This window comes from Helicoverpa armigera, chromosome 15, assembly GCF_030705265.1.
Source record: "Helicoverpa armigera isolate CAAS_96S chromosome 15, ASM3070526v1, whole genome shotgun sequence".
NCBI classification, from domain to species: domain Eukaryota; kingdom Metazoa; phylum Arthropoda; class Insecta; order Lepidoptera; family Noctuidae; genus Helicoverpa; species Helicoverpa armigera.
Window position 1 is genome coordinate 11,164,640 of NC_087134.1, and position 27,350 is coordinate 11,191,989.

At 34.4% G+C, this 27,350-nt stretch overlaps 1 protein-coding gene across 2 annotated transcripts in view; it reads right to left on the minus strand.

The window, feature by feature from the left end:
* Positions 1-1,252: 1,252 nt before the first annotated feature.
* LOC135117853 (phospholipid phosphatase 3-like) overlaps positions 1,253-27,350 on the minus strand; it is a 96,593-nt gene continuing 70,495 nt past the window's right edge. For both annotated transcript variants that reach the window (XM_064038197.1, XM_064038198.1), the window contains exons 3-7: positions 10,144-10,298; positions 6,237-6,454; positions 5,693-5,819; positions 5,014-5,196; positions 1,253-3,624 (exon numbers count right to left, since the gene is read on the minus strand). In XM_064038197.1, the coding sequence (XP_063894267.1) occupies positions 3,493-3,624; positions 5,014-5,196; positions 5,693-5,819; positions 6,237-6,454; positions 10,144-10,298 (815 nt within the window). In that variant the 3' untranslated portion in view covers positions 1,253-3,492. The remainder of the gene's footprint in view (positions 3,625-5,013; positions 5,197-5,692; positions 5,820-6,236; positions 6,455-10,143; positions 10,299-27,350) is intronic.

Sequence of the window (27,350 nt, forward strand, 5' to 3'; positions counted from 1 at the left end):
ACGGATCGGGCTGAAATTTGGCATGCAGCTAGATGTTATGACGTAGGCATCCGCTAAGAAAGGATTTTGATCAATTCTACCCCCAAGGGGATAAAATAGGGGATGAAAGTTTGTATGAAACTTTGTCAATTTTAAACCGATCGGACTGAGACTTTGCATGCATAAAGCTACTATGGCGTAGGCAACCCTTAAGAAAGGATTTTGATAAATTCCATCCCTAAGGGGATAAAATAGGGGATAACTCAACTCAGAGCATAACTCAACAACGCCTGGACCAATTTGGCTAATTCTTTTTTTGTTGTGTTTGTTATTGTCAGGAGAAGGTTCTTATGAAAAAAAAAATAGGGTAAAGTAGAGAGGTCAGTTGACGGGAGCGAAGCCGCGGGCAAAAGCTAGTATGTCATAAAATTGATAATTTAGGAGACTGTCATCGTTATACAAGGTATTTGTGATGAAACTAGTTTCCCCATGTTCTTCCGGGATTGTAGAATAAAACTTTACGAAATGGAGGAAAACAGAAAAACCCGGGAATTTCCATAGGTATATCGTGGGGTGAAACACATAACTACATTTAATACTTATTACGCATGTTCCTATAAATACAGACCTCAATTTTGTTGTTCCTAGCGGGAATCGAACCGACGATACACAGCACACACAAGTTCCTACGGCTCGCCAGCTTTCGTGAAATAAAATATCAAATTCTGTCATGAATAGGTTTGAAAATTATTATAAATAATAATTTTGTAATAAAACAAGTATTTTGTAGCATCTAAATCTTTTTGAAGATACACTTGTGTTTAAACTTTCTCTCTAAGACAAACCAATTACCACTGACAATTATTTGAATATTTAAATGTTACTTTCACCCAACATTGACTGTTATTAACAAATAGTCGTTTAATTCATAAAGTTATTCAATTATATTTTATTTCCCACTGTGTTACTTGCGGTGTGTACGCATCTATACTTATCCAATTATAATATTAGATGAAGTGTTTATTTGCTGGTATGCTGAAGAGTGTGTTTGCTCGCGTTCTTCGCTTATATCAGGAACTACAGGACTGAATTCAGAAATTTCGTTGGAAGGTGGTCCACTGAGGATCGAGGAAGGCTACAGGCTTCTTTGTATCTGGGTTTATTCATAAGTTCCCACAGGATCATGGGATTACCGCTGGCAAAATCCGGTGGTATCATAATATTGTTTCTCATCATGTTAAGTTATAAGTTGGTAAATAAAAAAAACGCATAATTTTGTTTAATTCATTTTATTTTATACAATTTCACATACAGACATCAGTCAGCCACAGACACACATCTACACCTTAAAAATAATATTTACAAAATTCCAGATAGAAAAGACTAAAACTATTAGTATACTAAATGCACAGGAATGTCAAATTCTTAAAAAGAAAATTAGCAAATTATTATTTTTTTCTGTTGAAATAATAATTTATTTATTACCCAATACCGGTAAAAACAAAGTTAATGTTGTTATTTTAAATTATAAATACAGGTGGGTAGATTTAACAATGTTTTATGAAAAAATGTTAACAATAAATAAAAATAAATGTTTAATTACCTTACGACTAGACAGGTACTAAGCAGTGAATACTGTCAAAATGTTGTTATTATTAAAAAAACGTATTTTAATAATATTTAATATTACAATTAATTAATAAATTAGTAAGTAGAGTTACGCCGTGAAACAGTTCTATTACGTTGAATTTTTATTTTAAATATTAATGCTGCACTGTGTTTTTATTTTAATAAATTGTGTATATTTTTAACCATAATAAAATTAAATTGTGCAAAAATACACACAATTTATATAATAAATCTGCACTACAATATCACTGGTCTCATTTATAATTAACTTAATATTTAATTATAATGAAATATACAACTACGAATGACTCTTTGTTTAATAATTATTAGGCGAAACATTTTATTAATTAACTCCTAATAAAACTGTCACTTATTGATTTAGAAAAAGATATGACTTCAAATTTCTTGCTACTAATCGCATGAAAGATAATTTGCAAACTGAAGCATTTGTTTAAAAAAGAACAGTTTAAAAAAAATCCGTTGAATTTACAAAAAACAAAACAGTCATCTATTGGTTTTCAAATTTATTTATTTTTCAAAAAAGAATAAATGAAAAAGTTTGGCCTACCACCCCGATTATTTTTCCAAAAAAAAAAAACAAATGACAGATCCAATTTGTCTTTGTAAACAAAGTTACTTACGGGGGCTGTTCCCCTTAAAAATATGATGCTTCTAAGAAAACATGGGACATCCCCTTTTCAAAGGGGAATTAAGATAAAAGGATAGTCTCATGGGGTTGCTAAGTGAATTTCTATGTCACGAAAATATCATCACTTAGTGCATCTATTTTTAAGACGTTACTTTTATAAATATAATTCGTTTTGATCTGTGCTGCTATTAAGAGTTCGCGCACACTACAAAAAAATGGTTTATTTTTGTTGAATTTGTAATTTGACGACTAAAAAGGCACATAAATCAGTATGAAGATGAATGGAATTACACACGTAACAACGATCAGGTCATTTGTCACTTTGATTGAATTCAAGATTTTCTAAAAAAGAAACCACCGCCTTGCTAAAAGTCGGCCGACTAAAAGTTTGTAGTGTGCGCGTAGTCTTATATATTCATTTGAAACTTATGCGTGTGCTATTTTTACTCAATTATAAAGCAGTGTCTTCTAGGCATATCTAAGTCAACATCATGAAATCCAATCACTACAATGATACATCGGAATTTAATCAAAATTCCCAAATCAGATCACTCGCACATAAAGTTACTAAAAACTACTTTTTATTTACAATTCAACACCTTTTGCAAATTAAATTAATTTTGTATCACTAATTAGAATATTTGAACAATGCTCATCATAATATTCTAAGCTAACAGAACATTTCTTCAAGTCTCCTACGACCTCTAAAATAAACTAGTGTACCTATTTTTTATTCAAAGACTCTTTTTCTACTCACATTATTAACATAAAAAAATTTTGATTCTTCTCCAAACCAAAGAGATATTTCGTTCATTCGATAAACTAAAACAGACCAATTAATTCCCACATTTCAACAAATTATTCCCAGTCAATGAAATAAAATTTAAACAATCCCAAAAAGTTCTTATTCGTCCAACTTACAAACCAAGTAAGCTCAAGGCTTACATTGCTTAAGATTAGAACTTCAACATAACGAACTTCCAACGAACTCAACATAAACCAACTCATTCCAATTCCAAAACGCTCCCAAAAATCTCCAAGAAATCAACTAGAATTCTAAATATCTACATCTCTTTAAAACAAAAGCGCGCTACGCAACTGAGATTCAGAACTCTTCCAATTCGAATTCCGTTGGGTTCTTTGAGCACGGATTCAAACGAACTCACTTCACTTCAACTCAAGAACTCACTTCAAGTCAGGTTTGTATGTAAGCGTGGCGCTTACACTGCTTGAGGCTAGGGCACGACCACATGAGCATCGCTGGAGAGAAGCCGGCGGACTGACTGGTGGTTGTTACCGTCACTGCTGGAAATGTCACTCGTGCTGACTACGGCTGGCTGCGAGAAGTTCTTGCAGAGAACTAGGACCTGAGGAAAGAAAGGAATGATTAGTTAAAGAACCCAATTTAAGTATCCAATTTGTTGAATATTGTTACATTGGGGTAAGATGAAACCTGGGAATTAGGACACTATTTGAGTTTTCATTTGATAGGTGCTTATAGAAATGCAGTTGGCGGGTGCGTTTTGTCTCATCTCAATAGGATGATCATTAATTTATTCAACGATTTCAATGACATTAATAGCCAGTAAGTACATCGTATAATTGCATTAAAACAATACGCAACCGGCAACCGGCTGCCATTTTGAATCAAAACAGTGCAATTAACACAATAAAGTGTTTATACATAAACACGACAGCTGAAGCAATCCCGACATAAAACGATTCTATCATTGCACGATGCACCAACATTTACACGAACTAATGAGGTTTATTACCTTAGTACCATAAACTAACGAGAACGGAATAAAATATGGCCAGTGATGTCAACACCTGATTACAATCTATGGTTCTAACAAAACGTTGTTGTTGGAAGAAATAGAATTGTTGTTGGAATTTAAATTTGGAATTTAATTGTCGGTGAATAATGTGTTTGACATTTATTTTATGGGAATTCTTGTTTAAATATCGAAGGCTATGAGTTAGGAGTGTTGTAAAAGGAGATTGTTGAGGAGTAGTCAGAAATTACATTTGTTTTAAGAGGATTTTGAAATAGATAAGTATAATATACAAAATAATAGATTCGACGTCTGATTTATCTTTCAAAAATGTTGAGTCTTATTTCACGTTTTTGCCTTACATAAAACGTAGCAAAAAGGTACAAGTTATTCCAAAAGCTAATACTTAAATTGAATTTTATTCAAGCTCTGTTTTTATTTTACCTCAGAGTTTTGAGAATCGATGATTTTGATTTTTTTACAGTTAAGATCGTGCTAAAATAGTTTTTATCCATTTAATACGGGAAATGACTTTGTGTAATTAAATAAGTAAAAAAAGCTATTGCATACAGGAAAGGATAAATAAAAATTAATAATAACATGCAATAAAATTTAATAATAAAAAATGTTAGTTATAATGTAGTCATCTCACCGGTTTATAATCATACTCTGTCTTATGTTTTCCTTTGCAAAGTTTTGTTTAAGATATGAACCTAAGAATAATTGAATAGGTACGAAAGCAGTATTTTACTGTTTACATATAGGTAGTAGGTCTGCAAAATCAAAAGATCCGCTGGACAAGGGGTTCTTTTCGACCACAGAAACCATTTTGAAGGTATCACTGCGCGGCCAAAGATAGGCAGGCGCCTATGCTCGGTAATTAGTTTGGCGAGAACTATACCTATATATCACACAATTATATTTATGTGTGACCATAATAAATAGTACTTAATTCTCCTTTTAACCTAATCATCAACTCACCGTATACAGAACACTGAGCGCGCCCATAGCGCCGCCAACCAGGACGTCCCACCAGTGATGCCGGTGGTCACTGAGCCGGCTGAGCGAGCACACAGCGGCGTACACTATGCAGAGGATCTGCAGTAGCGGTACCAGGAGTACGGAGCGGTTGTGCCAGCTGAAGGCGCGGCGTTGGAGGTACCACTGTGGAAGAAGGTTTGTTGTTATAGAGGTAGGTAGAGAGGAAAGGTTTAAAAACAATAAAGAACTTAATAGGGACTGTTTCGATCAACTCAAACTCAAATGTTTTAATTTCAAATAGACGTATTAAAGCTCTTTCCAAACGTCGAACCTAAAATTACAATAGTTGGGGTCTTATGGAGAAGAACCATAGAAACTCTTTTTTGCATGAATGCTTACAATGCATGGATCTTGTTATGTACGGACTTTGTAATTGATGAGATCAGGATAACCCTATGTATTTCTACAAAATATATTTACTCTACTAATATAGGTACATTTTGACTATTTTCACAAAAAAATCACACACATTTTCCTAATAGCATTAGAGAGAAAAGTGCCCTTCTTCCGTTCGATGTTTCCTGGATATAATAACTTAGAATATTTACGCCATTCAATCTACCTAAATCAGGTATCGAACCCAATAGCTCCATATTCTGAGGTTTTCGCGAATACTCACAGCCAAGAACAATCCGCAGTAGATGGAGAGCGACGCGTGCGCAGACGGGAAGCTGCGGCTGGAGTCGATCTGAAGATACCGGGAGTACTTCGTAGATGTGCAGCGGTAGTTGCTCACGTACTCCGAACTGGAAGTATGAAGTTAATTAATAATGATGTTTCTAGCACTTGTTAATTCATACAATATTAGCTAAGTAAAATGATGCTGTTTATAGAAATGGCTTTTGTGGTATATTTGATAAGTAAAATGATGATGAAACAGGCAAACGACTTATGAATAGGAAGGAAAATAATTCTGAATTACGCAATAATACCAATCTGTAATATACTTGTGATGTATGCAGGTTATAATCACGATATTTAGTCAAGTAAGAATAAAAAAGCATACGCGTACCTTTAGATACCACATTCTTTAGTAACAACACAAAAAAGAAAGAAAAAGAAAACTAGAGACAAAAAACAGACACAAGTCCACAGAGAGGAAAAACACAGACAGTTGACTGTATAGTTATAAAAAGATATAAAGAAAAACAAAAGACACTCACTCATTACAAGTACTAGCTTTATCAGGCTGGCACAAATCAAAGAAGGTCGGCCTCGGGGAGCCCACGACGCACTTCACCACTTCCAAGATGGTCAGGTTGAAGACTGATCCGTAGATATAGTCTCGGTAGATGAAGGCGGCTGTCTTGGCACTGGTGAGGAGTTTACTCTTCTTCAGGTACTCGTCTTCGCGTTGAAGAGTTGTTTCCACTGCCCATAGCTGGGGAGAGAGGTGGTGGTTAATTTGGGTATGTAGATGGTAGATTACTTAGTGTAGCTACTATAGAAGATGGTCTTGGTATGTAAATTAATGGATAAGTAATTGTAAAAAGGAAGGCTGTTTGTTCGCTTTATCATTTAGACGATAGCATTAAAAATATAGATCTAATTATACACCATTGAAAACAAAGGAGGTTTTATTTTGAGTCACAATCATTTGTATCATACAGCAGATTCAAATATTACCATACACTTGATTTAAAGGCTTCTCAAGCTTTATTCATTTATTTATAATCTCCCAGGTAAGTTAACAGTTTTATACAATACACATCTATTTTATTAACCTAGCTAGAACCCACACTCAACAAAACAATCTTCCACATTCAACGCATCATTTCTAATGACATCGCAGCAATAAAAACAAAATCAGTCTTACATTGTGTTAATGGACAGTAAGGGCTCATACGCACTATGCGGGTAGCCGCATTACGGCTAGCCGCGCGGCTGACCGCAGGATGCGGTTGCGAATGCGGCCAGCCGGATCGCGGGCAGCCGCATTCGCAACCGCAATGTGCGGTTGAAGAACCGTTGCGATTTGCGGTCATGTCGATCCATTTCAAAGATGGACGTGGAAGAAGTTGCAGCCATTTACTACATTTACACACGTTACGTAAAGATGAAAAAACAAAGAAAGAAGTACTGGGTGCATCCTTATTTGCAAAGACGAGATGAGTGCAAGCATTTTGCAATATTTTTCGAAGAACTAAAAAACAGTCACTCAATGGCGGGCAGCCGCAGACTGAACCGCACAGTGCGTATAGCAACCGTCCGGCTGGCCGTCACTCGGGCCGCAGCCCTCCGAGCGACCGGAGCGGTCTGCGGGTAGCCGCATCGCAGTGCGTATAGAAATGAATATTACGTACATACTTCTGCTTGCGGTTAGCCGCGCGGCTAGCCGTAATGCGGCTACCCGCATAGTGCGTATGAGCCCTAAATGATAGACAGTCTGTCTTCTAATGGACACTGGACAGGCTGTTGACATTAACTCTGCGAATGAATATCTTGCTACTGACATTTAGCTTGACAATTTGTTGGTCACTGTTCAGTCTGTCTCATTTAGGAGTAGTAAAGCTACCATGTTCTGTGTCATTTTTTTTCGATTGTTAAAAACAAATGAATGCAAACAAAAGCAAATTGTGTTCTCATGTTAAAAGATTGATTGTTCATAAATGCTCTTATGTTTATTGTTTTATCCCCGTTTCGGTCATAAAAAATTATAAAGCCCAGGTTACTGTAATAATGAGGCCAGACATGCATTCGCTCCTTGGAAAACAGTAGTGCCTACTGTTTTGAATTTGGTTGGACTAGAAGCTGACCCAAGAATTGTTGGGAAAAACCTATGCAGTTGATATAACTTTAAAGAAAATGGCAAGAAAGTCACAAGGAAATCTGTTAAGAATTCTACTAACGTTGCAACTTGGCACGAATTGTCTTCCTAAAAATGTCTAGAAAATCAAGGTTCATTTGCATGCCCACCTGCATAGATGTTAAAGGCTTTGTCATAAACCGTAGGTACGTCAAGTTGTAGGTGTGTTTAACTTGTGTTAAGTACACAGCTGTGTACATTAGTCGGTGTTGCTAGTACAATGGCGTTTGCACGACAATAGTTCAGGAGGAGTACCTAAGTGATAAGAATACTGAATACCTACGTCTTCCTAATATAGCACTGAAGGCACTAACCTTAGAGACGTATACATTTCAACAATTTTTTTCCTGAGTTAGGTATTTTTATCAGGAATGCCTTGGTTGTTCGTATATCACTTTTGGCTTCTTAAAATATTAGTTTTATTACTGTTTGGTAAAATACATTAAACTTGTTTTTACTAAAAATCTCAAATGTTTCTGGGGGCACGGCAGTGCCCCAGCCAAGTCTCGAGCAAAACGGGCACGGCCGTACCATCTTTTCTCGAAGCGATTCGCGGCTGTTTCGCCCCCCCTATATCTTCGACGTGGACAAAGCTAGGAGTTTAGGTTTTCGGTGAATAATAGTAGGCATTAGAACAAGCTTAAGTTCGAAATTACATGCCAATTGAATTAATAGTTTAGGAGTTACGGTCGATCAAAGTTACACCATTTTGTCACTCACTGACTCACTGACTCACTGATTCACTGACAGATCATCAAAAATCTAAGGTACTTCTGGCAGACTTAGAAACTTCAAATTTTGCACCAAGATAGGTCATTAGCCACATATAAAGGAAAAATTATAAAAACATTAAAAAATAATATGCCATAGAAAACAATTTTATATTTGCGGTTTGGCAAGAACATTATGTATGGATTTTGACTGCATTGTTAACTTTGTTCGTTGTTTAAGTACCTATTCAATTGGATGAATACATACATAGAATAGAAAAGAATAATATAAATGTAATACATAGACTATGATTAATAAAAATTAATACATAAAGTTCATAATTCATTAAATTAAAGCTAAAACTCCATTGTATTGCGATAAATATTGTATGCGCGCTCGATAGATGGCGTTGTACCTGTCTGAATCGCGCTATGGTTTCGTTACAAAGCGCAGTCTAAGTAGTACTTCAAAATAATTCGATAATTTTCATTTGATAGCGCCATCTGTCTATGAAAAACCATTTCGAAACTAAAAAATATTGTAGTGATAATTGATATTCGGAGAACTTTACGTGTTATTTAGTTTAGTTTAGCTAGTTATAGTTTGTAAGTTAGTAGATATATATTTATTTAGTTAGTTATTTGTTAGTTAGTTATTTCTTATATATATGCATATATATATAAGTTTAAGCCCTATTAATATATTGTTATAGTAGTAATTGTAAATATAGTGTAATGGAACGTGAAAAAAAAGAAAGAAATACACTTACAAAAAATAAATGAGATCCCACCAAAAACATTAAATGTAAAAAAAATGCCAAGTCTCTCGATGCAGTCTTTCCATCGTAAAAAGTTTTGAGATCTCATAGAAGCCAAGTCCTATTCAAAATATTTTGTAGTTATAAATCAACATTCAGTAATTGTATCAATAGTTTTCTTTATATTATAATTATAGTGACTTGGCAATGAGCACAAGAAGAAACAAATAAAACGGCATATTTGGAGGAGTTGAAAGTTACACACACCGCATGCGTAAACATTAATATCACAAAATTAATTTTATTTTGGTTTATCCATGTCGTCCCAACCGAATTTCGGCAACGGCAGTCAGTCTTAGTTTACTCTCGATTCATTTACTTTCTGAAGCGATGGCCCGTAAGGTATTCTTAATTATTGTATTAAAGCATGTAGTCGGTAGTGACCATCATGATTCACACATAACAAATAATCTGATCACTGGTCTCGTCAGTAATATTTGCACATAATTCCAGGCAGTAAGCAGCTTTTAATTTGTGCTCATTGCCAAGTCACTATAATTATAATATAAAGAAAACTATTGATACAATTACTGAATGTTGATTTATAACTACAAAATATTTTGAATAGGACTTGGCTTCTATGAGATCTCAAAACTTTTTACGATGGAAAGACTGCATCGAGAGACTTGGCATTTTTTTACATTTAATGTTTTTGGTGGGATTATCTTTTCTAGTTAATTCAATAGTATTTATGGTTGAGGAAGTAAGTTTTTCAAATGATAAATAAAATACTCACCACTAAATAAGGCACAATAACAGTGATGGCTGCGACCAGCGATATGGAGAAGGTGTCTCCCGTGTGAGGGTATGACAATGCTGGGTCGTTGCACGTGAAGCCAGCTCGTCGGCTCGGGAGCGCGCCCACTTCCAGTAGGATGCATACTGCTGCCACTGTTGAAGAAAGGAGATGGTTAAGATAATGATAAGATGGTTTGGAGATAAGTAAAAATAATATTTTGGGTTTAACAAGGAACAATAATGACTACTAAAAACTATAACTATTGACAGATAAGAGATTGACCCAAATTCCTTGTCACAGGGTGTACAAGAGAGGGCTTTGAAAAAATTTACACTTTATTTACAAACTAAAATTTCTGACGGTGAATACAATACTGAACTAAGGCTTAGTCAGACTAATTTATAATTCAAAAGAGATGTTCAGAATTAGGCAGACATATTCATCATTTTTGTGACTACACATGAAATTACTAACATCTTAGCTTTGACTTATAAAATCGTCATTACCCTAATGACAACAGAAATTACCAAACCACAACCTAACGACTATGATGAAGTACATGCTGAAATCACTATTACCACAGCTTCTAATAAAACCAACTAAGCACCAACATCAAAAGGTATCCGTCAAAATTATGGTTTAGGCTCAAAATGATTTACCGCTTCTTATCGTCCTAGGTACAGTAGACTGCACATCAGTGGTAACTGTCATGCACCTTAACTCAATAATAATAAGTACGATTTTCCTATAAAACTGTTACCACTGACCTGAAGTTGACTGTACTGGACATTAATAATAATCTGTTAGGTAAAAGGTTGGTAACCTATAATTATGTCTGAGTTCACAATCCTGCTTGCAGCTTGCTTAAGCTGCTTCGGGCTACTGGTAATGGGTTAGTAGCATGCAATATGGTTAGCCTTTATTAAATTAGTTTTTCTTTTGTTATCTTGATTGAACTGAAGTTTGCTTTATATGCTGCTAGATGATGAAAGAATTTAGCTGTCTTTTGACGTACATAATCTATCTTGGTACCTTAAGAGAGTTTTTGTTTCGTCAAAACCTTGTAGATGTAACCTAAACTCCGCATACCAAAAATTGCTTAAATCATTGGTAAGTTAATACACCTTATCAGACGTTTGTTTGAGTCTAGTCATTGATATACAAAAAAAAAAAAATTATATCAATAGGTTTTATAAATCAATGAGTTTAGTCACCTAACACAAAATTTGGAAATTATTGTTTAAATATTTCTAATGAAATCTACGTCCATGACGACTCAACGTCTAGAAACTTCGATAGCCAAGTACTAAGTAGGTGCACAAAAGGGACGAAGTTCAAGTTATTGAATGGTCGGCCAGCTTTTACCGGAAACTCATTACCTTCACATGAATGGCAGCAGTTAATACACGACCGACATTCTGTTGGAGATGAAGGATGTGCCGATTACAGATCTAAGGTTGAAAACACAAGACTGGAATTTGCTGTTCAAGTACTTAAAAAGCTTATTGAATAGAATAAATTATTTTTGAGTGTGGTAAGTTTTGACGCCGTTGGTTTAGTCTTTGCGAATTCAAAATGTCAAGTTCATTATTGATTCACTCTGTTTGGGTCCGTGGTTTGGGTCGTCTGGAGGTCAACTCTTACTTGAAGTAGAAATGATAATATGCAAAAAAATTGAATGGATTGTTATAGCATTATGGATTGCTGTTACTTTGGCGTTGATTTTTTCAACAATGGCTTCGTAACCGTAATCCGTTTTGGAAAGAAAGTTGCCACAAATTAATTTTCTTTCAGAGAATTTCACCAAAGATGGCGGCGAACGGTTATTTATTCAAAACTCTTATTAGCTCCTCAAGCCAACCTCACAGATTTTCATAAACATACACTTATTTTGCAGTCTATTACAGACGCGGCCGCAGACAAACACTAGTGCTAACACTTTCTAGACAGGCTGAGTTGTAGGCAGACTGTAATTATCTACAATCTAATCTGCGAGTACCGGCGCGCCGTCAAAACGTTTGTTCGCGAGATAACCGAGCTATAATTAACTTGTTCCTGGCTTTTTAACTTGAGTTTACTTGGTGAAGACAGAATTGAGACAGCTGAAAGTGGACTGTTTAAGTCATGGAGATATTTTTCTATACCCATTACCCATCCTTATTCTAATAACAATCAAAAACAATGAGGAAAGTTAACTGGCAATACATTCAAGTTCCAATCAAATAGCATTGCTGCTCTTAAGTCAATAGTGTTTCGTACATACATTTTGTCTAGTGACTTCTAGCTAACTTCACATCACATCCTACTTAATAGTGGCAAAGTTATTTCAAGAGACCTGTGCTTAACTGAATAACTAGTCAACATGGAAAAACAAAGTTGTTTACCTCTAAACTTAGTTCTCGGCTAAAAGATCTTGCCTACATTCGCGGCATAGTACAAATGTTACGCCTATCAGGAATTCAGACTAGCAGGGTGGGTATTTAGGTGCACATAGTCTGCGCGACTAGGCTTGCCTCGTGGAAACGCCTGACATTGTTTGTGCTAGCTTGAAGTATGTGTGACTTGTGTTCGCGAGATTCTAGATATTATTTTCTTTATATAAACTTACATTAGATAAAAAATATTTCGAAGTTAATATAGGTAAACTTGTCAGGAGTAGCACAAACTTAGTTTCCCAGAATGATCTTGGATGATACTTAGTCTAAAATTGTAAATTTTTTTGATATGTTGACTGGGAAAATGAGCAAAATAAATTATCGCTAAGTATCTCAAATGAAACATGACCTAATTTCAGAAATTCTGGGACTATAGAACAAGATCGTGCACCTAAATCTACTCAACAATAAATAACCATGTTGCAAGTAGACATATCAATTCGTCATAATTTTGTGGTAACCATGGCAACCAGACAATACAAGTAGTTTGTAATCCTTTCAAACATCAACCTAAATACTTGAGAGTAACAAACAAAGTGTTATGGAAACTAATAGAATTCTAATGGGATTTTAATAGGATATAGTTAACTAGTGTGCCTGTGAAAAAGATTTTGTTTTGTATCATTGCCAAAAGAATGCGTATTAAGAATCTCCTCCTTTTGGGAAGTCGGTTATAAAAGCTTGAAGGGCATTTCATGTCAAAATTGGAATCTTTATTTTAGCATTGGGTTCTGTATGCCTATTTATACCTATGTTTTAAATTAGGAACAATATTTATGTCACTCAAAAGTTACCGTTAATTGGTTGAAGCGTATTTTCATATGAAAAACAATAAAAGGTCGTTCTTTTTTTTCAAATAAAACCGTTGACATGATAATCGTCTTATGTTTACAACTTTTTTAATGGCCTATAAAATTAATACGAAATGACAATGAAGGTTTTATTTAACTCGTTTTTATATTATCTGTTATTGGAACGCGTTAATTTTTCCGATTATATTTTATTGTAGGTGATAAAGTTAAGAAGTTTTCTCGTTAAGGTAACAATAAATTAGTTAGGTAATATAATATTTGGGATGTTAAATTTCTTCTGGCATTTGGTAATTTCCGGCGCATACGCAGTGATTTATTTCGAAATAAATTGGTTTTTGAACATAAATTATATGTTTTATAAATTAATTTACAGTTATTCTATACCATATAATTAACTAAACGGTTGAAATATTATTTTCAATATTAATCTTCATTTGTAAGATTAATAGAGCAACTTAAAAGTTGTTTCGGACTAACTGCACAGTTATGTGAATTACTTCAAAATATGCTCACATCATTATATCTGCATATAGATTTTTAATAGATATTTCATAAATGATTATGTTTACTATTCAAAAGTAATTTAGATATTTCGTATTAAGCAAGATGGGATTTCAGATATAGGGAACCCATAGGTAAGAACTTATATCAATTAATGCGTACCACGTTCCAATTACCAATTCTCAAATCATAGCCCAAATCTGTCATCGACAATCTATCTTTACCATAAACAATGCACTTCCTACCATAAAGGTTGGTATTCACGGCACACGAGTTTGACAGCGGCTGTCATGAGTCACATCCAGGTGCGCAACTTATCATCTATTTAGTAGGAGCGATACAAATCACTAATTTGACAGCTACTGGAAGCATAATGATGTATCGTTGTGTGCGGGCTGTTAGGGCGTGACTATGGTAGTGGTCAAATTAATTAAAAATGCTATTTTTAATGTCCTGTAACACTCATTGTTCATCATTACTAATATAATAGCTTATTTATTATTAATGACTATAATAAGAAAAACATCAGGAAATGCAGAATTTACAAAGCTTATTTCTAAAGGAATCTCTTTCGCCATACCTGCGTTAGGTAAATAGGAATAAGAGAGAGTAAAATAAAGTGGACTGTGTGTAAATAAAGGAAAGGCAATAGATATTAATTATAATATATTTTACCTACATAAATATAAAAAGTTGAATAAATAAAGGCCTGTTAAGATTAAGCAGCACATTAACACAAGTATAAAATTACACAGTATTTATGAGGTTTATTTAGTCTCTGCAATTTTATGACATCATTAAAATTATGTACAGAATAATCAGAGGCTAGCCAGCAGCATCTATTAACTCTTTATCTTTTTGGTTATAGGTAATATTTTATTACCGAGAAATGACAGTACTGCGTACAGTAAATATTAACGTGACAAAATTTGTTGGAACACAAGACTATGCATTCATAAAGAATCGAGAACGCATTTCTATTTGTACGTGTTATATACTCAGGAAGATATTCATACGAAACGCTCAAATGCAAATGTAATATAAAACAATTTCCTAAAGCAATCAATAAAACTGTGAATGTTTAAACACAATACAGTAATAACAATTTTCTTGTAATAAATATTTATTGCTAGCGGTTGTTAATATTATTTATTGTTGTGTTAGTGGTTCGACGATATTTGTCAGTACAGTACTAAAGGTCATGGTAGATTTACTGAATGCATTCTTGTGAACTGAGCTTAACTCTCTCAACCTATTTCCTATCTGTAATTTTAATAATAATGATAAATGATTTTGCTCAGTATGTGGTACGTACTTAAGCCCTACAGAATTTTCATTCAAGTAGGAATGTGCACTAACCCTTACTATAGTTCTACTGTTCTAGATATATTGTTAATGCGCATAGCCAAGTTCTAAAAAGTTATAAAATGTAGATATATTAGTGTGTATGGCCATGAATTTACCGTAAAAGGGTCGGCAGAGAGCTTTAACCGGCGATATTGTCTAGATCGAAGGGACAATAAAATACAACAGACGAGCCGACAAGAAATCAATTTCAGTTAGTAGGTTTACAAGTCAAGAGTCAGTGTTACATTGCGAGATTTTCTCCTAAAATGGTAGAAAAAAATCGATGTAAGTTTTTGTTGTACATACTTATTTTGAGAGTGAATATTTTATTTTTGGTACGTTTTTAATAAGTCCGAAGTTTTGTAGAGACTTTACAACTTAGTTTAAGGGTGAAAATTTTCATACAGTGAGCAACACTGGTACAGCTCTATTTATTGGTTGACTCAGTCATGATCGAGTGTCATCTGTTTTATTGCTTGCTACAGCAATAGAGTATGTAGTAAGCATGTCTTTGCGTGCAGTCGTTTATCGAATGTATGGATCGATTGATGAAGTTAGGATAGGTTCTGACGGGAAATCTAATGTTGACATAGATTTGTGATATGCATATGAAGTTGATGATCTAACTTGAGAGAATTGTGGTTGTAAAGAGAAATCTTTTGGACAAAGAAAACCCATAGATAGACATAATTATGACTTTTCATAGAGATGCTGAATTGAGGACAACCGCATTTGACGTTGTCTAGAATAATGTACTGAATGAATTTGCCCCAAAAGAAATTAGCAGCAACTTTTCTCGAATTTTATCATGTTCATGTTTAGTGGTTGACATTATAAAATAACTTCTAAACATAAACAAACATTAAGCTTATAATGTTTACTGCATGGTTTCTTTACCTCCATTAGTCTAGACCAGTGAGCCATAGTCGTGAAAGTCCCATAAAACTATATTTTAATGATCTAATCTGGCAACTAAGTAAGTAAGTAACTAAGTAAGTTTATTGTTCAGTAGACCGCCATGCTGGTGAGATTGAGTAATTAAAGTGATCATTAGTCACTTTCAATGTAAGGCTAGGGAACTTCCTGATTTAGGAATAGGGCATATGCATCTAGTTATTTGCTGTGAAATCTGTGAATTTATTGGAAACTTTGCAGAATTCTATCTATTTAACTTCTAAGTAAATCATTAACTTGGGTGTATCTGTTTTAATAATGCCGACTGGCTGTTCCCCAGAGCTCAACCCATGTCCCGTGAGAGCTGCTTCCACACCCAGTAATAAGGAGCCTATGTTAGGATCTAGATTATTTCAGTACCAAATACAATTTTAAATCGGTTCATTAGGTTTGGAGTGCAAGCGCGACAGACTCAAGAGTTACTTTCGCATTCATAATATTAGGGGTTAAAGTATGAAATTGCCGTTTTATTCTAGTAGGTTTTTGAATTGCCATAGAGTCTTCATGGTTTGAGGTTTTCGAATGAAACTTTTTTCACGTGGTTCGGTTGATTGGATGTTCTTCTTTTAAAAAATGTGAAACATTTGATTATCGATGTTCAATTGTTTTTGTTATTCAACTTAAACAAGAAAGATGGACACTGCGAAAATTTGAGTAATTTTTGAATATGAGTTCCGACGCGGAAGTAAACGGTAGAAACAGCCCGCAATATCAATGCTGCATTTGAAGAGGTGTCTGCTAATGAACGCACCGTGCGATTTTGGATTAAACGCTTTCGTGGTGGAAACTTCGACTTGAAGAACGAGCCATGAAAAAGACCGCCTGACAGGTGATTAACGAGAAATTAAGAGAGACGGCGAACGCCGATCCTAGTCAAACTACCCAGATACCCAGCCGAAGACGAATAATGTTGAAAAAATTAGCAGTAAAACAGCCACGACTCATGAATCGACCTTCACCGTTATTGCTCCATGACAACGCGAGGCCTCATACAGCAAAAGAAACCGTTTTAACTCTTCAGGAACTGCAGTTGGAAACTATTCGTCTTCCTCCATATTCGCCAGACCTTGCTCTAACGGACGACCATTTTTTTTTGTGATTTGGACAATTATCTGCGTCACAAGAAGTTTCTTCCCAGGAGGCAGATCAAAATTCTTTCACACAGTTTGTGCAGTCTAGATCCTCAGAGTTCTATCGTAACGGCATAAATGACCTTCTTATTAGATGGCCGCAATGTATAGATAATAATGGCAACTATTTTGATTAAATAAGTTTGTTAAAAATTAAAAAAAATTACAATTTAGATTTTCAGTACAAATCGGCAATTTCATACTTTAACCCCTATTATTAGTAAAGATTATTACTTGGACAGTTTCAGACTGAGTTATTAGTTTTATTTTTATAATTAGCTAACAGAGTTAGATTACAATTAATCAATACCACATAGATATTCCTTACAATTGGTCTAGTTGTGGTCTTACGATTACAAACACAGGTGTGAAACCACGTGCAACTCAATATTACAATTATTGTATTAATTTACATTTGTAATTAGTACAATAGGTACATGTATCATTACTTTGTATTAATTATCTTCAAGTACTTAAGATACTAAGTAGCAATTAACTTTATTAATTTCAATCATAAATACATTATACTGTATTTTTATTTGCATTTCTCGTAATGGATATGCGGTATAGATTTGACCAAATGGGAATCAAGATAGCCATATGGTTAGTAAGGGTTGCATATCTTTCTATTACAGCATAACGCTATCTAGAAAGGTCCATGCAGTTTGTATTGACACGAGAGAAGAATAATGAATCATATAGTATTACGCACTAAATATCAATGACTTGACTATGTATTGCGTATATAGACGACTGTGTTTGACCTGCATACTTAAATCTTTTGATGCAAGTACTATATTATTCCAAACTACCTTTCAACAGGTTGTTATAAAACTCATTAATTTTAGAAAACTTTGGTGTTCTTAACCCCATAATTTGACAGTAAACAGCCTATCATCAAGGTGTTTTGACATTAGCTATTAATCTGTCGTCGAATGCGCGGGCGCGTATCATGGCAATATTTTAACTCAAGCACTGTCATGTGTGACCTCAATAGATCGTTGGTTCGGTTTGTTGTTTGTACCTTTTATAGCTGCGTCATCAATATGTAGGAGATCTGGATTTTTTGAGACCTTTAAAGTCTCGAAGATATCTTGTGAGACCTAGATTTGTGGCTAAGCTCACAAGAGGCGTTAAAGAGTGATTGTAAGATCATTCAACCTTAACTGTGTAAAAATAATATTTAACTCATTTTCAAGAGTCCACAATTATAATCGAAACTTCTGTTATACATATATGACGCAGTTTAAAAGGCGAGTCAGAACTGTATATGCTCCAAAATGAGCTTTATGTTAAGCATATTTCATTATTACTATCGGCGTAAATACCATAAAATACCTACAAAAGATTGAGGAAATCAAATCAGTCGGCCCACCATAACTTTCAACTGATAAGGCATAGCGGCATTTCCTTCGAGACAACCTTGCTAGACATGCAAATAATAAATAACTGTCTTATATAAACATTTCCATGTACCAGTTTGTAACTGGGCCTTATCAATGCTCCGAACAATCTTGTGCACTCTCATTTGACCGGTTTCCTATTCGATCTCCAATAGAGATGGCCATTTATCTAATGAATCGACTAATAATTCGATTATTAATTGACAACTGTTTGGAAAAGTCGATTTCGATTTTATGCAGATGACTTTATTAGTGAAGGAGATTTTAATGCAGGTTTTAATGGGTCGCATAGATTAGATGCCGGACATACCGACAGGCGGTTGCCCCTTTAGATATTTACTTCTTTCTACAGTATTGCGAGAAAATCATAACATAATTTATTTTCATCTATTTAGTACAAGATTTTGTCAATTTATTTACCTTTATTATACTTCAATCAAATTCAAATTCCGATATATTTAGTTGGTTTTTGTTGGACTACTAGCCATTATCAACGGCGCCACCTGGTGATTAGATCGCAGTTAAAATGCTACATAAGTATGCAGCAAATGCATTCTTAATAGTAAAGAGATTAGCAATCATTCTGCAATTAACGGCCATTGAATGGGACAACATAATGGAGTGCTTTGCCAAATTAGTGCGGTATGTGAAGAGGCTGGTAATTGCTTCAATTTATAAGGATAAGGTTTTGCACATAAATCTTTGAGTGGCTTGGAACTTTTTGCTGTATGTTGTGAAGCCTGAAGAGAGTACTTATGTGCAGGTGTAAGATTAAACTTGAAGACATCCTGATGAAAGCACATTTTGCCCTAGTAAAAGATTGTAGGACTACTGGCAATAAATTGATGATGAATGTATAGCAATGACAAGAGACAGTGTCAAATGCCTGTGATAAATCTGATAGATTTCAACAACCTGCAGCCATTGCTCAACCTGGTAAATTGGACCTTTACGAACTTGAAGTACATGTCACTGCTAAGCCCATCACTAATCCTCAAATCTCCCAGTTAATTGACACACGGCAAACGTCAGCAGATAACGAAAGTGTCATGGCGCCTTGATACTAATTAACCCAGACACAGTAGCCACGTAATGATGTCTATTGGGTAATCGATTCTTATTTATAGATCATGTTTAGGAAGGTGTTGGTGTATGAAGAAGTGGAAGCCATTAATGGTTATATAACAGATGGGATTGATGAAGTCTGTTTGTGTTTTGATGGATTTAGGAAATGAGTACCGGATTTTGTTCGTCAGACTCTGATTTCCAGTTTTGTGTTTTGGTGAACATTTAAAAGGCATAGTAGTAGAGATTATTTTTCAAGAGACGGGTGATACCTTTTTAAAATAACACAATAATTGTCTGACGATGTTTTAATAATATTGCATTCAGATGAAGTATTTACCTACGTAGAAATTTTGCTACATAGAATGGTGCTAATATGGAGCGCTAAAAATGAGATATGAGAAAATAAAATAAATCCTAGTCAAGCAACACTACTTAAAACATTGTAACTTACTAGAAAAAAAAGGCAAAAGTTTATTCAGCATTGTCTTAACAATCAAGGAGAAACCTAATCTCGACCCTGGTCCTAATGGTTTGAGACGAAACTCGTGTAAAAGCTTTGCCATCTCACTAATTACTTCCCATTACCCTTGAAGAAAGCTGAGGGACCCTGAAAAAGGTCCTTGATACTATCGCGTGATTTCAGAGACCTTGAAACCCTTCAAGGGCAACTGCGGACATAAAGTGACCTTCAGAGGTTAAAGGGCGGAGTTGAAGTTTTCTAATGACTAGTTATTAAAGTACAAAAGACAGTTTCAGTGATGTTTTGTTTAAGTCTGTTATTATAAGTGGCTATTTTAGTTTCGGAAATATTTCGTCGTCAATATTGAATTTTTGATGATTTGGGCTTTTCAAGTTGGTAATTGTACTTTGTAGTATTTTAGGTATAGTTATACAGTTTTCACTTTGATTGTTTTACTACACTCGCTATGTGTAATTGAATATTTAACGACAGTGACATGTAAAACAATTAATAGATAACTAAGTAATAATAAAGTAGGAAGTAGTAATGTCGTACCTATCTAAATAGGTCTCACTATTTCATAGCTAAATGATACAATACAAACTTGCAGCAGGAACAATACAGACACGATGTCTTTTTAACTGACTTTAGAAAAAGAGGGCTGTCAGTTTGACCCGTATGTATGTATGTATGTGTGAATGTTTGTGGATGGTAATTTTATGATTGGCTTAACTGATTTTGATGGGGTTTCCAGCACACAGTTAATTAGACTTAGGAGAAGGTTTTTAAGGCATATTATTGAAGACAGTGTTATTTTTTGAATGCTTGTTATAATCTTAAAATTCAATGCAATTACTTCGTGAGACTCCATAGACCAATGGGTTCCCGTTAATTAAAGGTGTTCGGATATAATAGAAATCGATGGTGACGTAATGGTAGGTACAAGTAATCATAGTGTACCACTTTTAGTTTCCGTATCGAGTGAAACCAGGCTTTGAGGACAATTACATGACTGTGCAGTCTTAGCATTATCTTTAATGTAATTGTTTGTATCTATCATTATATGTGTTTATTTTTCTTTATTATCAAGTGCTTTATGATCGTTTTTAACAGTCAAATCTTCTTCTTAATGCTTTTTAATGAAAGGTAAGTCTTTATCAATTTTCATCATAACCTCATTCATACAATCACCTATTACAAAATTCTAGTCACGATTTTTCTCAGTACCAATTTCCGTAATTAATATCGAAAACGAGTTATTTCCAATAATTATGCCCGTTATTATTGCAGTTCAAAAGTGGAATGCACGCGATACAAAATCTATGAAGCGGCTATTGTAAAGTAAACCAAAGATCGGTTACTGCCGACATATTTAAGTCATAAAGAATCACCGATCTTACTAACAGTAGGTCGTTTCCCACACAAGAATATTATAAACAAGTAATAAATCCCAGCTGTGGACAAAGGCTCATAATTACCACTGTGAATTTAATAAGACAGTGGTCAGTCACTAATTTGGTGGAGAAAGCAGGCGTAGGTGACGCGAGCCAGCTGTCCAGTGTAGGAGGTTTATAACTCTGCATAGCATTTCGAATACGGAGTGAGGACAGATAAGCGGAGTTGCCATATTGCAGGTAGGTCAGGAGCCTTCTTCTAAGTCCAAATTCATAGTGTGGGATTCATACGTGACCAATAAGATCTGTTACAAGTGAACTAATGAGGCTTTCGGGTTCTTTGAGACATCTGTTAACGATTTTTGGTATTACAAAAAATAGTCGGGTCCAAAGAAGGAGTATGAAGGCGAAAACGTTCCTTGTGCCCCGCTCACCTGAATTTTGGCAGGCTACTTACTTAGGCGAGTTTTCGTTGTAACACCTCCGCCAGTCATTTTGTTTTCCATGTTTTTGACATTAATGATTGGTATAGCGGACTCCAGTGAGTATTATGTTGCATTTACTGTTGGCTGTTTGACCTTAGATTGACAATACATCTGTGGAGAATTCTGTGGCATGGGATTGGTCAATTTAATGGGTATTTAAATGCTTTGACACGTATTTGTATCTTGACGTGTTGTTTAAAGGCCGTTCCCAATACCCTATCTATCGGTCGATTTGCCTACTAGAGATAGAATTTTGATATTATTCTATACAAGGAATGTAAAGATTGAAAGAATATAAGAAACAGTCATAAGGCTGCAATCCTTAGAAATGCTAATCAAAAGTGTTTGTTATAGAAAAAAATACACTTGATGGAATTGAGATACTCCTTTTTAGAAGTCTGTTGCAAGTAGCCAGGAGCAACATAAAGTACCTAATTACCAACTCGTATTAAGATTACATTCCAGTATTACAAAGCTGCCGCTTGAACCATTTCAAGGCTTAGACAAACCAGCTCAAACCACCGTCCTACAATAAAATACGGAATTAAGATATCAATAATTATGCCCAGCAATCTAATTACAACTAGCTACCAACCGGTTGCATGACAGTTACATCTTATGCAAGATGATAAGCATTGATGCTTATTTCATTCAGAGATGAGAGATTAACTTGGAAATATAAAGATAACATGTTAATCTTGATCAGTTGGGCAGAAAATTAGTTTAACTGAAATAGGAGATGTGTCGTTCGGTTTTTTAATGGTGTATGTGGGTTGCTTATCGCAGAAATGACATAGTGGTCCTATTGCTTTATTTTTTAAGAAATCTTGCTTCATTATGCATACTATATACCTAGGTACTTGGTTTTTATAATGGTCGTTTATCTTGAGAGATGAGTGACAGAAATATTGTGTGTAGCATAAATGTACGTACATACCTAGATAATTACTATAAGTACCAGCTGAATAGTAGAAAAGTTTAATAAGCGATTAGTTTAGTATTAGTTACTGATGGGCATCGTTATCGATAGACTTTCAGAACACGGAGAGAAGTTAGCTTTCCTTAGAGAAAGAAGAAGTATCTGATCATAAAGCACAAAGGAAAAAAAAATAAGACATCAGCTGCAGAATTCAGAGTGATAACTTGAAAAGAAAAAAAAACTTGAATCTAGGTATTTTACTTTCATCATATATATAATATTCAATGCATTAGAAAGCGAGGATATTAAGTAAATAATCTAACAATGTACAGAATCTCGTTCAAGGTAGACCGCGGTTTTCAATCGACCGGGCCTGAAACCGCAAGTTGTTTAGTGCGTACAAGACATCATTTGTAATGCAGTGGTTTAGCTCTGTGATTTATTTACTTTTATGTACATTTTGTTAGGTTATTTAATTTAGTATTGCTGAAACTTTTCGAAACATAGTGGAAGATAATAGTTACCGCATTACGTCAAAGATGAGAAAACTAAGTTTGATTTTTAAGTCGATTTTATTTCACAAATAATGGGCAAGTTCTAGTGTGTTTGTTGTCCATGGATCATTGCCATACGATCTGAATTAAATCACCCCTTTCTAAAAGTCATAATAAGTTACGCTTCTAATTGTCAGGTCCTGGAATAGTCATTAAGTATTGACTTTAATTTCTAAATGCAGAGCTTAGCACTATATATTTTCGAGTGAACAATAGTTAATTTAAGCGCGAACCAATTGTTCTAGGAAATAATAATTGTTCTGGTTCATTAAGTCATAAATATGGGCAAGTTGTGTTGTGTATTTTTAGCGAACATGGCAATAAGTCGTTAAGTTGTATGTTTATGCAGTTTCTGATAGATTTGTCCTTTTCAAACACGGATATTGGCTGAAAGCCAATTGGACGTTAGCATAAAGGACTGAAAATGAAAATGATAATCAATGGTCATTATACAGGTGTTTAGAAATAAGAATTTAAATAACAAAGGGCTTATAGAGTTACTATGATATTAGGATTTTAAAGGTAATTGAAGGATGAAATTTTCAGGATTCCAAGAGATTTTGCTTTTCTCAAAGGGGGACATGAAAAAACTGAATTGAATAAGACCCTAAAGATCCATACTAATCATATATATATAGATAACATTCTAAATTTATCTAAATGTACACTAGCGTCGAAGTTAGCTTAGATAGCAGATAAGAGAATGTCACTCTATGTAGTGACAGCTTGTACGTAAATCATTGTAATTGCGGACATAATAGCTAAATTTAAATCTAGTACTTACTCGAGTATTACTAGGGCAACAGACGCACTTATTGTTATTAGCCTTAGAGTCACTTAAGTTAACTTTTGTTCCTCACTTTCATATTTTTTTAATGGAACTGAAGATCAATCCAAAAGGAAGTTATCATGCTGGAAATCTTAGATTTTTGATAAGTTTTTAAATGCTCGCTAGAATGTATTTCAGATTCAAAAACTTCTAGTCCTACAGTTTATAAAAATTGTTCAGCTGATAGAATCGTCGTTTGGTTTCAACCAAGTTTCGATGTGACAAAAATTACTCATTCATGCTTAAAACCAAGGTACTATTAGACATTATGGCATTTCTACCTACATTTAAACAAGTTGACTGCAACTGGTTTTTGATAAAAGTTTCAAAACCCACGACCTTTTCACTCTCCACTAGTTTTACGCCCTCATCTTTATCTATACACCATCAAAAAACCTGTTCATTTTCTTAGAAACATCCGAATTAACAGAAGCATATATATTCCCATTCATAGAAGCTTTAAAAAACGTAAAGATATCGTGACCCTGACATCAGATAATTTTTATGGAAACTTAAAATAATCTTGTATATGTTAAGTGTTTTATTTAAACTTGACGATAAATGGACTACCGGATTATGAACTACCTAAGTAAGTTGGCCGTATATAGACGGTCTACTCATCTCATTTACACAGTGATAAGTTAGAGTAGGCAGACTGCACACTAAACAGTCGGCCGATACTGTTGACCCGATGGTTGACAAACATCAATTAATTTTTATTCACTATTGTAAACTAAACGAAACACACAAATCAATACAAAAAGTTTATGTACAACGGCGAGCTTAACTCAGCATTGGGTTCTTTAACAGAAAATATTAAAGCGATCGAGAGATTTGAAAGAGACAGGGAAATGACAAGTGCACAACAACTGTGAATTAACCCTTAAATTGGCAGCGTACTCCACCAAAGACATTAACTTTTTTTAAATTTATTGAGGTACTAATTTTAAAAATAATACAATTTATTATTATTTTTGGCTTGCAATTATTGTATATTTTGTTAGAAAAAATATTTGAATGTGGTTCCATTGAAAAATAGCTGTCAAATTCAAAATGTTTTTGGAGCTGTCTGGCGTATCTGCGTCACGGGTAAGTTTTGTGTGTTTTTCTACATTTTTTTGGATGGGACTTGTGGTTATTTGTTTTTAAATTGCATAGGAACATTATAAATGATATCAATCATTCGTAATTTTGCGTGTAAATAATGTAATCGCAATTTTATAACTTCATAACTTTGTATGTACTCCCTGAATACCGTTGCCAAGTATATAGTGAAGTCCACAACATAAATTTTGGTATACACGAAGTACATTGCCTATTACTTAGACATGCAAACTACCCTTGTTTTATTGGTTTTTATGTAAAATGACTTCAGTTGTGTCGTGAATTGTATGTCATACAGCATGTTCTTTTTTATTTTCAGCAGTGCTTGAACCTGACACGACCTGATTTAGCAGATATGCTTATATCTTTGTACAAGAGCCGACGTCTTGAAAGGGGTCCAGTACATGGTGGTATTTGGGTAGGTGAAGGAGAAATAGTTCAGAAACTTACAGCTGAACGGCCGGTGGACAATATCAGAAAATGATGTCGGACATTTTCCAGAAATAGCAGATAAGCAATCACGCTGTAGGTTTTGCAAAGATAGAAGAACTAAAGTTTTTTGCGTGAAATGCAATATGCTTCTGTGTTTTATGGCATGAGAAAGTAACAAAAGAAATTGCTTCCGCTAATCTCACACGCAATAAATGCATATTATGTAGTTTAATAAGAATTATGATTAATAAAGGGAAGATTTTACTAAAATGTGTTTTATTCATATTTTGGCAACGTACTCCACGTAGTACGAACAGAAGAACCCCTATAGTTGGCAACGTACTCCCCGGAGTACATAGATTTTCGCGAAAACTGTGATAGGTAGATTTTTTTTTCGATTTTTTTCAGTCATCTGTCATCGTAATAAACAAAGAAATAACAAAAAAATATTATTTTTTTGTAATAAATTGATTTGCCAATTTAAGGGTTAATGAACAATAAAAATGTATTGATACTTATTAAAGTTTCCAGTTGGTCTGAGACCGGCTAGATACCTGATCTTTGTAATGTGCGTACCATACATCTTAACACAAACATCTGCCGACTAAAAGTTTGTAGTGTGCTCTTAAACTAAGACTAACCAGAGATTTTCGTATAAACTATGTTAATAGACGTTAAATTTAAATTCTGTAGTTAATTGATTTAATCGGTATATTAATTTAACGTGGAGATTTCACTAGGGATTTGCATAGTAGTGGATAATCTTAACTTAAAGTTGATGTCGTTTTGTGTCAAGGGTTCTCGCTGGAATGTGGGGAAAGGCCATTGAAGTGATGTTTATTATAAGTACTATTATGTACATTATATGGTCAATGGTGGTGTGTGAGAAAATATAGTCATTTGAATAAGATTTGAATCTTGTAAGTGCTTTTAATGTGGTGTAGATAAAAATACCTTAATTAATTAAAGTCCTCATGATAAGCTTACTATGTCCAGCCTAAGGATGGGTGACCACATTTGTCCAATTACAATTGAGTTGTTATTTCTTGACATGTTTATAAAAAAAACTGTTGTTTCACATGGTATTTGACGATGGATGTTGTGTCAAAGAATTGCATACAAGAAACATTCGATAATTTCAATTTAAAAATCTCACGGAATCAATACTACCTACTAATAAATTAGAGACATACAAATATAATAATTTTTGATTAACAAGAGAGACATACAAATATAATAATTTTTGATTAACAGCTACTGCATTTTCCCGCAGAATGCAAATGCAGCCGAAGTAGGGCAGTGCAATTGTACGAGCAATTGCGTTTGACTAGCCAATTGACGTTAGACGGAAACATACGGGGGCGAAACATGCGCGGG